Source organism: Acipenser ruthenus, chromosome 58 (genome assembly GCF_902713425.1).
Source record: "Acipenser ruthenus chromosome 58, fAciRut3.2 maternal haplotype, whole genome shotgun sequence".
In the NCBI taxonomy this organism is placed as follows: Eukaryota; Metazoa; Chordata; class Actinopteri; order Acipenseriformes; family Acipenseridae; genus Acipenser; species Acipenser ruthenus.
The window spans coordinates 4,831,540-4,843,060 of record NC_081246.1 but is presented as its reverse complement, the minus strand read 5'-3'; the positions used below and the strand labels follow the sequence as shown (position 1 = coordinate 4,843,060).

At 42.3% G+C, this 11,521-nt stretch overlaps 2 protein-coding genes across 2 annotated transcripts; both read left to right on the top strand.

Annotated features, from left to right (window-relative positions):
* Positions 1-283: 283 nt before the first annotated feature.
* On the top strand, positions 284-2,917 carry LOC131724966 (zinc finger protein 239-like). The gene is made up of 2 exons (XM_059018143.1): positions 284-359; positions 1,460-2,917. Exon 2 carries the CDS (start codon positions 1,515-1,517, stop codon positions 2,361-2,363), a length of 849 nt encoding a protein of 282 aa, XP_058874126.1. The 5' UTR covers positions 284-359; positions 1,460-1,514; the 3' UTR covers positions 2,364-2,917.
* Positions 2,918-2,930: 13 nt separating this feature from the next.
* LOC131724920 (gastrula zinc finger protein XlCGF26.1-like) lies at positions 2,931-11,392 on the top strand. Its single transcript, XM_059017979.1, has 2 exons — positions 2,931-5,579; positions 6,809-11,392. Exon 2 carries the CDS (start codon positions 6,864-6,866, stop codon positions 8,754-8,756), a length of 1,893 nt encoding a protein of 630 aa, XP_058873962.1. The 5' UTR covers positions 2,931-5,579; positions 6,809-6,863; the 3' UTR covers positions 8,757-11,392.
* Positions 11,393-11,521: the final 129 nt, after the last annotated feature.

Genomic DNA, 11,521 nt, shown 5'->3' with positions numbered 1-11,521 from the left:
GTGTGTTTATTTTGAATGAATACATTAATCTCCTGTTTTCATATATCACCGCATTATTATTATTATTTTATTATTATTATTATTATTATTATTATTATTATTATTATTATTATTATACTTAACGGTACTCGAGTATAAAAATGCGCCTGTTTTCTTGAATTTACGGTAAACTGCCACAGAGCTGATTCCCTATTGGTTAGGAGAGCGCCAGCGCGTCCAATCACCGGAGGGCTCCTCGGTTCGGAATGACCCCACAGCCAATGGCAGGCGAGAGAGGGGGCGGGTTTGTTTTCGCTTCGGTTCTTCACAATATTCTTCCCTGAAGGAGAGAGAGGAGGCCGGAGAGGCTGAATTAACGAGTAAGATTTTAAATATAAATTCATTTTATTACATTTGTTAACCGGTACAGACTCTTACATTTGATCAGTTCTACTGAACACAGTTTGTTTCGTGTAATAATATTTTCAGAAAGCGGGTCGTTTTGTTCCCGTGGATGATGATAATAATTGTATCTCACACACACGCAGGCCCACCGAGAGGGCAGCCGCTGGAAAAACTAAAAAAAAACAAAACAACAAAACTTAAAAAATCAATTCCGGTCAATTAATATCAAACATTTAAACATTTTTAAAAACGCGTAACCGCTCGAGCCCTCCGCGCTGCGCGGGAGCGTTTGCGTTCGCGCGCGCCGCCCCCACGTAAACAAACAAGCCGTCCTTTTGATTTCCGGTGTGAGGTTGCGCTCCGCTCCGCTGCAGACTCGACAGTCCTGTATTATTATTATTATTATTATTATTACTATTATTATTATTATGTATTTCTTAGCAGTCGCCCTTATCCAGGGCGACTTACAATTGTTACAAGATATCACATTATTTTTACATACAATTCCCCATTTATACAGTTGGGTTTTTACTGGAGCAATCTAGGTAAAGTACCTTGCTCAAGGGTACAGCAGCAGTGTCCCCCCACCTGGGATTGAACCCACGACCCTCCGGTCAAGAGTCCAGAGCCCTGACTACTACTCCACACTGAGTCCAGAGCCCTGACCACTACTCCACACCGAGTCCAGAGCCCTGACCACTACTCCACACCGAGTCCAGAGCCCTGACCACTACTCCACACCGAGTCCAGAGCCCTGACCACTACTCCACATGCTGCCCTAAAAAACAATTTTGCTGAAGCGGTTTTCTCCCACTGCTAATTAAAAATAAAAAAGCCACCGAGCTTCGGTCGTCATGGTGACACGGCTGAGAGAATGTTTTCCTCTGTCGCCCCGTCTGGTGCTGTCAGTGTCAGTCTCTCAGCACACAGTACAGCGAGTCGCTCAGTGACGAGGTGCAAACGTGATCGATCGCTCTGTGTGAGCGTTTACGAAGGCGCTGGTGAGATGACTTCTTAGAATTTAACACAGGGAGTATAACAGATTGTATTGTGTGTGTTTTTTCTTGTTTTTTAGGAAATTTGTTGAGAAGACAAAACTGGATTATCCTTGTGAAACAGAAGATTCAACGATGGAGCCTGTCCATATTAAAGAGGAGAGTCCTGAACTAGAATCAGTCCATATTAAAGAGGAGAGTCCTGTACTGGAATCAGTCCATATTAAAGAGGAGAGTCCTGAACTAGAATCAGTCCATATTAAAGAGGAGAGTCCTGTACTGGAATCAGCCCATATTAAAGAGGAGAGTCCTGACCTAGAATCAGCCTGTATTAAAAGGGTTATTCTCAATTCTAACCCCTTAAGCAGCTTTCAGGACTCTCTTACCTGTGGTGACTGTGGGAAGTGTTTCAGTCAGTCAGGCACTTTGAAAAGACATCAGAGAATCCACACAGGCGAGAAGCCACATCACTGTGATGACTGTGGGAAGAGTTTCAGAGAGCCAAGGGACTTCCAAATACACCAGCGAATCCACACTGGAGAGAAACCGTATACCTGTGCAGAGTGTGGGAAGAGTTTCACGCAGTCGCAAAGCCTGAAACGTCACCAGCAAACCCACACTGGAGAGAAACTACACATCTGTGGTGACTGTGGGAACAGTTTCAGTCAGTTACAAAACCTGCAACTTCACCAGCGAATCCACACTGGAGAGAAACCGCATGTGTGTGGTGACTGTGGGAAGAGCTTCAGAGATTTACAAAGCCTGAAACTTCACCAGCGAATCCACACTGGAGAGAAACGATATGTCTGTGGTGACTGTGGGAAGAGATTCAGCTGGTCAAGCACATTGAAAAGACACGAGCGAATCCACACAGGAGAGAAGCCGAATGTCTGTGCCGACTGCGGGAAGAGTTTCACACGTTTACAAAACCTGAAACTTCACCAGCGAATCCACTCTGGAAGAGAAACCGTATACCTGTGCTGACTGTGGGAGGAGTCTCAGAGATTTACAAAACCTGAAACTTCACCAGCGAATCCACTCTGGAAGAGAAACCGTATACCTGTGCTGACTGTGGGAGGAGTCTCAGAGATTTACAAAACCTGAAACTTCACCAGCGAATCCACTCTGGAGAGAAACGATATGTCTGTGGTGACTGTGGGAAGAGATTCAGCTGGTCAAGCACATTGAAAAGACACGAGCGAATCCACTCTGGAAGAGAAACCGTATACCTGTGCTGACTGTGGGAGGAGTCTCAGAGATTTACAAAGCTTGAAACTTCACCAGAGAATTCACACAGAAGGGAAACCAAGATGTCGGTGGTGACTGTGGGAGGAGTTTCAGATGGATATACAGCTTGAGAGGCACCAGCGAATCCACACAGCAGAGAAACCCTCTCACCCAACCTTCTCCCATAACACTCGAGATCTGCTTCAAAGGACTGGATATTAGTAACAGAGGGTCGTAAAGATTTGAAATGGTTTCAGTTCAGATTACCTGCCAGTCTGATCTAAACAAACAGAGCTGATTCTTATCTGTTAATTAAAAAAAGTCTGTCTGAAAGCCAGGATACAACTTCCTATAAAGGGTTAAGAATTGCGACATCTGGTGGATACGAGGCGCCATGACTTTCAACCCATGAAATGAATTGTTATCCTGAAACATAAGTGAATGAAACTGACATTTTTATCCTTTTGTGATCAATATAACTATATTGTGTTCTATACATGTTTCGAATCCTGTTCTCTCTCTCTCTCTCTCTCTCTCTCTCTCTCTCTCTCTCTCTCTCTCTCTCTCTATGGAGGAGGGTCGCTTCCTGTGTTAATGACGCACATTGCGAATACAAATACACACAATACAGCGCTGTGCAAAAGAGCTGGCCAAAACATTAGGAACACCTGCCATACACACACAGCATGCAAATACACACAATACAGCACTGTGCAAAAGAGCTGGCCAAAATATTAGGAACACCTGCCATACACACACAGCATGCTAATACACACAATACAGCGCTGTGCAAAAGAGCTGCCCAAAATATTAGGAACACCTGCCATACACACACAGCATGCAAATACACACTATACAGCACTGTGCAAAAGAGCTGGCCAAAACATTAGGAACACCTGCCATACACACACAGCATGCAAATACACACAATACAGCACTGTGCAAAAGAGCTGGCCAAAACATTAGGAACACCTGCCATACACACATAGCATGCAAATACACACAATACAGCGCTGTGCAAAAGAGCTGGCCAAAACATTAGGAACACCTGCCATACACACACAGCATGCAAATACACACAATACAGCACTGTGCAAAAGAGCTGGCCAAAACATTAGGAACACCTGCCATACACACACAGCATGCAAATACACACAATACAGCACTGTGCAAAAGAGCTGGCCAAAACATTAGGAACACCTGCCATACACACACAGCATGCAAATACACACAATACAGCACTGTGCAAAAGAGCTGGCCAAAACATTAGGAACACCTGCCATACACACACAGCATGCAAATACACACAATACAGCGCTGTGCAAAAGAGCTGGCCAAAACATTAGGAACACCTGCCATACACACACAGCATGCAAATACACACAATACAGCGCTGTGCAAAAGAGCTGGCCAAAACATTAGGAACACCTGCCATACACACACAGCATGCAAATACACACAATACAGCACTGTGCAAAAGAGCTGGCCAAAACATTAGGAACACCTGCCATACACACACAGCATGCAAATACACACAATACAGCACTGTGCAAAAGAGCTGGCCAAAACATTAGGAACACCTGCCATACACACACAGCATGCAAATACACACAATACAGCACTGTGCAAAAGAGCTGGCCAAAACATTAGGAACACCTGCCATACACACACAGCATGCAAATATACACAATACAGCACTGTGCAAAAGAGCTGGCCAAAACATTAGGAACACCTGCCATACACACACAGCATGCAAATACACACTATACAGCACTGTGCAAAAGAGCTGGCCAAAACATTAGGAACACCTGCCATACACACACAGCATGCAAATATACACAATAACGCACTGTGCAAAAGAGCTGGCCAAAACATTAGGAACACCTGCCATACACACAGTCCTGTTCAGTTTGACACTACAATATAATCATTTCTTCTTGGTGTCTGTGTTAGTTTGCTACATTCTTCCAGAGTTTAGAATACAATAAAGTCAGTAATTTAAGCAATGTTCTGCTTGCCTGGAACTAGAATGGGGAATGTAAACTAACTGGAAAGTCATCAATCTAGTTTCTGATGAACTAGTTCTGCACAGAAAGCTGAACTCTGGTAGAATGTAGCAAACATTCACTCAGGAATAATATTGTAGTTTCTGTAGAAGCTCTTATCCAATTGTAGATTCAGTGATTTCCCACGATTGATTAGACTGAAGCAAAAATACTGTTAAACTGAAGTCTAGTGGAACAATGTATTAAACATGCAGCCATGCAATCGTATTGACTGTGAAACTGCACACAGATTTCTTACACCGGCGCTGTGTCGTTTTCCTGCAGCCAGTAATTGCGTGGAGGCCTGGCGCCATCTACTGGGAGACGTGAGAATAGCAGGGAGAGGTTTGTCATTCATTTCAATGGGAGAGAGATTATTCAGTCTCTGGTATCTGGAAAGTTAATCCTCGCATTTAAATGAGTGTATTAGCTCATGTGTTTGTATTATACATGACAGTGATACAAGGTATTATTAGCCGTTTGTAACTTTATAAATGAACCTGCTATTCTATAAATGAACCAACATTTCCTTGTCATTTTATTAACTGGCTGATCAGATGGTAACCTTTAATCATTTTTATTATATAATTAATAAAACTCTTATCTGTGTGCTTGTTTTAAATACATGCATTAATCTCCTGCTTTCATACATCACCGCATGTATTATTAGTAGCATTATTAATACATTTAACGGTACTCGAGTATAAAAATGCTCCTGTTTTCTTGATTATACGGTAAAATGCCACAGAGCTGATTCCCTATTGGTTAGGAGAGTCCCAGCGCGTCCAATCACCGGAGGACTCCTCGGTTCAGAATGACCCCGCAGCCAATGGCAGGCGAGAGAGGGGGCGGGTTTGTTTTCGCTTCGGTCCCTCACAATATTCTTCCCTGAAGGAGAGAGAGGAGGCCGGAGAGGCTGAATTAACGAGTAAGATTTTAAATATAAATTCATTTTATTACATTTGTTAACCGGTACAGACTCTTACATTTGATCAGTTCTACTGAACACAGTTTGTTTCGTGTAATAATATTTTCAGAAAGCGGGTCGTTTTGTTCCCGTGGATGATGATAATAATTGTATCTCACACACACGCAGGCCCACCGAGAGGGCAGCCGCTGGAAAAACTAAAAAAAACTAAAAAAACAAAACTTAAAAAATCAATTCCGGTCAATTAATATCAAACATTTAAACATTTTTAAAAACGCGTAACCGCTCGAGCCCTCCGCGCTGCGCGGGAGCGTTTGCGTTCGCGCGCGCCGCCGCCACGTAAACAAACAAGCCGTCCTTTTGATTTCCGGTGTGAGGCTGCGCTCCGCTCCGCTGCAGACTCGACAGTCCTGTATTATTATTATTATTATTATTATTATTATTATTATTACTATTATTATTATTATTATTATTATTATTATGTATTTCTTAGCAGATGCCCTTATCCAGGGCGACTTACAATTGTTACAAGATATCACATTATTTTTACATACAATTCCCCATTTATACAGTTGGGTTTTTACTGGAGCAATCTAGGTAAAGTACCTTGCTCAAGGGTACAGCAGCAGTGTCCCCCACCTGGGATTGAACCCACGACCCTCCGGTCAAGAGTCCAGAGCCCTGACCACTACTCCACACTGAGTCCAGAGCCCTAACCACTACTCCACACTGCTGCCCTAAAAAACAATTTTGCTGAAGCGGTTTTCTCCCACTGCTAATTAAAAATAAAAAAGCCACCTAGCTAACAATTTCATCCCGAGGGCTGCAGTGAATCGTACTGTCTTTAAATTGGGACTTTAGTGAAGACTGCGTGTGTACGCGAGTACGTTAATTACTGTAGATAGTAATTCATAGCCAGGCAATAGCAACACATGTCACGTACAATAAAATCAACATTTTATTTGTGTCGTCGCTGTCAGTTTGAGGCGGAGCTTCACGGTCGTCATGGTGACACGGCTGAGAGAATGTTTTCCTCTGTTGCCCCGTCTGGTGCTGTCAGTGTCAGTCTCTCAGCACACAGTACAGCGAGTCGCTCAGTGACGAGGTGCAAACAGGTGATTGATCGCTCTGTGTGAGCGTTTACGAAGGTGCTGCTGAGACAACTTCTTAGAATTTAACACAGGGAGTGTAACAGATTGTATTGTGTGTGTTTTTTTGTTGTTTTTTAGGAAATTTGTTGAGAAGACAAAACTGGATTATCCTTGTGAAACAGAAGATTCAACGATGGAGCCTGTCCATATTAAACAGGAGAGACCTGTACTAGACTCAGTCCATATTAAAGAGGAGAGTCCTGTACTAGAATCAGTCCATATTAAAGAGGAGAGTCTTGTACTAGAATCAGTCCATATTAAAGAGGAGAGTCCTGTACTAGACTCAGTCCATATTAAAGAGGAGATTCCTGTCCTAGACTCAGTCCATATTAAAGAGGAGAGTCCTGTACTAGAATCAGTCCATATTAAAGAGGAGAGTACTGTACTAGAATTAGTCCATATTAAAGAGGAGAGTCTTGTACTAGAATCAGTCCATATTAAAGAGGAGAGTCCTGTACTAGACTCAGTCCATATTAAAGAGGAGATTCCTGTCCTAGACTCAGTCCATATTAAAGAGGAGAGTCCTGTACTAGAATCAGTCCATATTAAAGAGGAGAGTCCTGTACTAGAATCAGTCCATATTAAAGATGAGAGTCCTGTACTAGAATCAGTCCATATTAAAGAGGAGAGTCCTGTACTAGAATCAGTCCATATTAAAGAGGAGAGTCCTGTACTCGAATCAGTCCATATTAAAGCGGAGAGTCCTGTACTAGAATCAGTCCATATTAAAGAGGAGAGTCCTGTCCTAGAATCAGTCCATATTAAAGAGGAGATTCCTGTCCTAGAATCAGTCCATATTAAAGAGGAGAGTCCTGTACTAGAATCAGTCTATGTTAAAGAGGAGTCTCATCATCCTAACTGTTGTGAATGCGGGGCAGATTTCAGACACCATAGCCCCATGAAACACCACCTGCGAGTTCTGAAGGTACAGCTGGGTTATCCTTGTGAAAGGCAGGATTCAGATATGGAGCTTCCTGAACTAGACCCTGTCCATGTTGAAGAGGAGGGTAACCATTTTAAAACAAGCAGCTTGCAGGGCTCTCTGTCCTGTACAGAATGTGGAAAGAGTTTCAGTCAGTTACAAAACCTGAAACTTCACCACAAAATCCACACTGGAGAGAAACAACATGTCTGTCCTGACTGTGGGAAGAGATTCAGACGTTTACAACACCTAAAACTCCACCAGCGAATCCACACTGGAGAGAAACCGCATGTCTGTGCTGACTGTGGGAAGAGTTTCAGATATTCACAAAGCCTGAAATATCACCAGCGAATCCACAGAACGGTGAAATCACATGTCTGTGCTGCCTGTGGGAAGAGTTTCAGTCAGTCAAGCACCTTGAAAACACACAAGAGAATCCACACTGGAGAGAAACAACATGTCTGTGCTGACTGTGGGAAGAGTTTCAATCATTTAAAATACCTGAAAGTTCATCAGAGAATCCACACTGGAGAGAAACCGCATGTCTGTGCTGACTGTGGGAAGAGATTCAGTCAGTTAAAAAACCTGAAAAATCATCAGAGAATCCACACTGGAGAGAAACCACATGTCTGTGCTGACTGTGGGAAGAGATTCAGTCAGTTAAAAAACCTGAAACTTCACCAGCGAATCCACACTGGAGAGAAACCGTATTCCTGTGCTGACTGTGGGAAGAGTTTCAATCAGTCAGACCACTTGAAAAGACACCAGCGAATCCACACTGGCGAGAAACCATATGTCTGTGCTGACTGTGGGAAGAGTTTCAGACTGTCAAGCGATTTGAAAATTCACCAGCGAATCCACACTGGAGAGAAACCACATGTCTGTGCTGACTGTGGGAAGAGTTTCAATCAGTCAGGCCACTTGAAAAGACACCAGCGAATCCACACAGGAGAGAAACAACATGTCTGTGCTGACTGTGGGAAGAGTTTCAGACGTTTACAAAACCTGAAATATCACCAGCGAATCCACACTGGAGAGAAACCGCATCCGTGTCATAAATGTGAAAAAAGTTTAACCCGCGCTCAGAAATTCCAGTCGTTTTAAACAGCAGCGTAATATAGAATCTGTGAGATCTCTGGTGAATGTCTACAGATGATACAGATTCATCAATATTAAACACAGTGCTCTGAAGCCGTTACATTATAAAGTACATTGTTAGTATGCAATCCATTGAATATACAGACGTCTCGGAGCGTTGTGTGATACGAGGTGAAGCCGAGTGCCTCCAACCCCTGAGAAGTCTGTATATTCAACGTATACGGTGTGGGAGAAATTCATAGTTGTAATTGAATGTACTTTGTAAAAATGACATTTCAAATCTTAAACTATGAGGCTTAAGATGCTGTGATGTTAATTAAGTGTGTCTTCCCCCAGCCTTCTCCCATAACACTCGAGATCTGCTTCAAAGGACTGGATATTAGCAACAGAGGGTCGTAAAGATTTAAATTGGTTTCAGTTTAGATTACCTGCCAGTCTGATCTAAACAAACAGAGCTGATTCTTATCTGTTAATTAAGAAAGTCTGTCTGGAAGCCAGGATACAACTTTCTTCCTATAAAGGGTTAAGAAGTGCGACACCTGGTGGATACGAGGTGCCATGACTTTCAAGCCATGAAATGAATTGTTATCCTGAAACACAAGTGAATGAAACTGACATGTTTATCCTTCTGTCATCAATAAAACTATATTTTGTTTCTATACATGTTTTGAATCCTGTTCTCTCTCCCCCCCTCTCTCTCTCTCTCTCTCTCTCTCTCTCTCTCTCTTTCTTTCTCTCTCTCTCTCTATGGAGGAGGGTCGCTCCCTGTGTTAATGACGCACATTGCTTGTGTAAAAGGAAGCGTCATTCAAATTTGTAAGCCAATGAAAGGACTGATTTCGGTCAGGGATTACCTTCCTGTTTTACCCGGAAGTGATTGGATCACCACAGTAAACTCCTCTTGGGGCGCTGTATTTAAATCGCAACACTCATGAAATGTTTGAAAAATTATCTCTTAAACTATCCCTTTGAATTCGTTTTGAATCACAGCCTGTTGACTCTCCAGCTCCTATCTGTTCAACTCTTCCTAACATCATGAACTGCATTGGAATGAAGAGATCAAGCTGTTTTAATCAGCAAGAAGGGTTTCTATTACCATGATTAGCAAGCTGTGTGTTAATTGAGTTCAGATGAACTTCAAGATTGAGAGAAATAATCTGAGTAAACCCGATCTGTGTGACACTGAATTCATTTCATGAAGTGTCTGAAGAGACCAGAAGACTCTGCCAGTGTGTTTTGTGTGGGACGTGGGCCTCGTTTTATTAATAAGTTTCTTTTTAGTTCTATTGTAACGTTATGCTTGAGTTTTTAAAGGTTGTATTTAACTTCCAGTGACACGTAAACTCAGTATATGAAAGAGAAGGAGTTGCTTCAGTAAATATCAATGCATCACATCTGCATCAAAGAACAGGAAAGCATCTAAACAATAGAGTTCAATGCAGAACGGAATGTGGGGATTTGAAACTAATAAATGGTAAACGTTGTTCAGATTTGAAACATGGTCTGGTCTCATCCTTATAGAGCAACACAGTAGTTAATTCCATGTTTACCTGAATCCACAAACCTTACAGGCTGCAGCGTTAACCTGTAGTGTAGAGAGACAGGGCGGTACACCTGCCATACACACACAGCATGCAAATACACACAATACAGCACTGTGCAAAAGAGCTGGCCAAAACATTAGGAACACCTGCCATACACACACAGCATGCAAATACACACAATACAGCACTGTGCAAAAGAGCTGGCCAAAACATTAGGAACACCTGCCATACACACCCAGCATGCAAATACACACAATACAGCACTGTGCAAAAGAGCTGGCCAAAACATTAGGAACACCTGCCATACACACACAGCATGCAAATACACACAATACAGCACTGTGCAAAAGAGCTGGCCAAAACATTAGGAACACCTGCCATACACACACAGCATGCAAATACACACAATACAGCACTGTGCAAAAGAGCTGGCCAAAACATTAGGAACACCTGCCATACACACAGTCCTGTTTAGTTTGACGCTACAATATAATCCCTTCTCATTGGTGTCTGTGTTAGTTTACTACATTCTTCCAGAGTTTAGAATACAATAAAGCCAGTAATTTAAGCAATGTTCTGCCAGCCTGGAACTAGAATGGGGAATGTAAACTAACTGGAAAGTCATCAAACTAGTTTCTGATGAACTAGTTCTGCACAGAAAGCTGAACTCTGGTAGAATGTAGCAAACATTCATTCAGGAATAATATTGTAGTTTCTGTAGAAGCTCTTATCCAATTGTAGATTCAGTGGTTTCCCACGATTGATTAGACTGAAGTAAAAATACTGTTAAACTGAAGTCTAGTGGAACAATGTATTAAACACGCACCCATGCAATCGTATTGACTGTGAAACTGCACACAGATCTGTTACACCGGCGCTGTGTCGTTTTCCTGCAGCCAGTACTTGCGTGGAGGCCTGGCGCCATCTACTGGGAGACGTGAGAATAGCAGGGAGAATTTTAACATTCATTTAAATGGGAGAGAGATTATTCAGTCTCTGGTATCTGGAAAGTTAATAATTGCATTTAAATGAGTGTATTAGCTCATGTGTTTGTATTATACATGACAGTGATACAAGGTATTATTAGCCATGTGTAACTTTATAAATGAACCGGATATTCTATAAATGAACCAACATTTCCCTGTCATTTTATTAACTGGCTGATCAGCTGGTAACTTTTATCCATGTTTTGATATAATTAATAAAACTCTTATCGGTGTGCTTGTT

Excerpts from the sequence above, each read along its gene's own strand:
- LOC131724966 (XM_059018143.1), top strand. The coding sequence starts at position 1,515 with ATGGAGCCTGTCCATATTAAAGAGGAGAGTCCTGAACTAGAATCAGTC.
- LOC131724920 (XM_059017979.1), top strand. The coding sequence starts at position 6,864 with ATGGAGCCTGTCCATATTAAACAGGAGAGACCTGTACTAGACTCAGTC.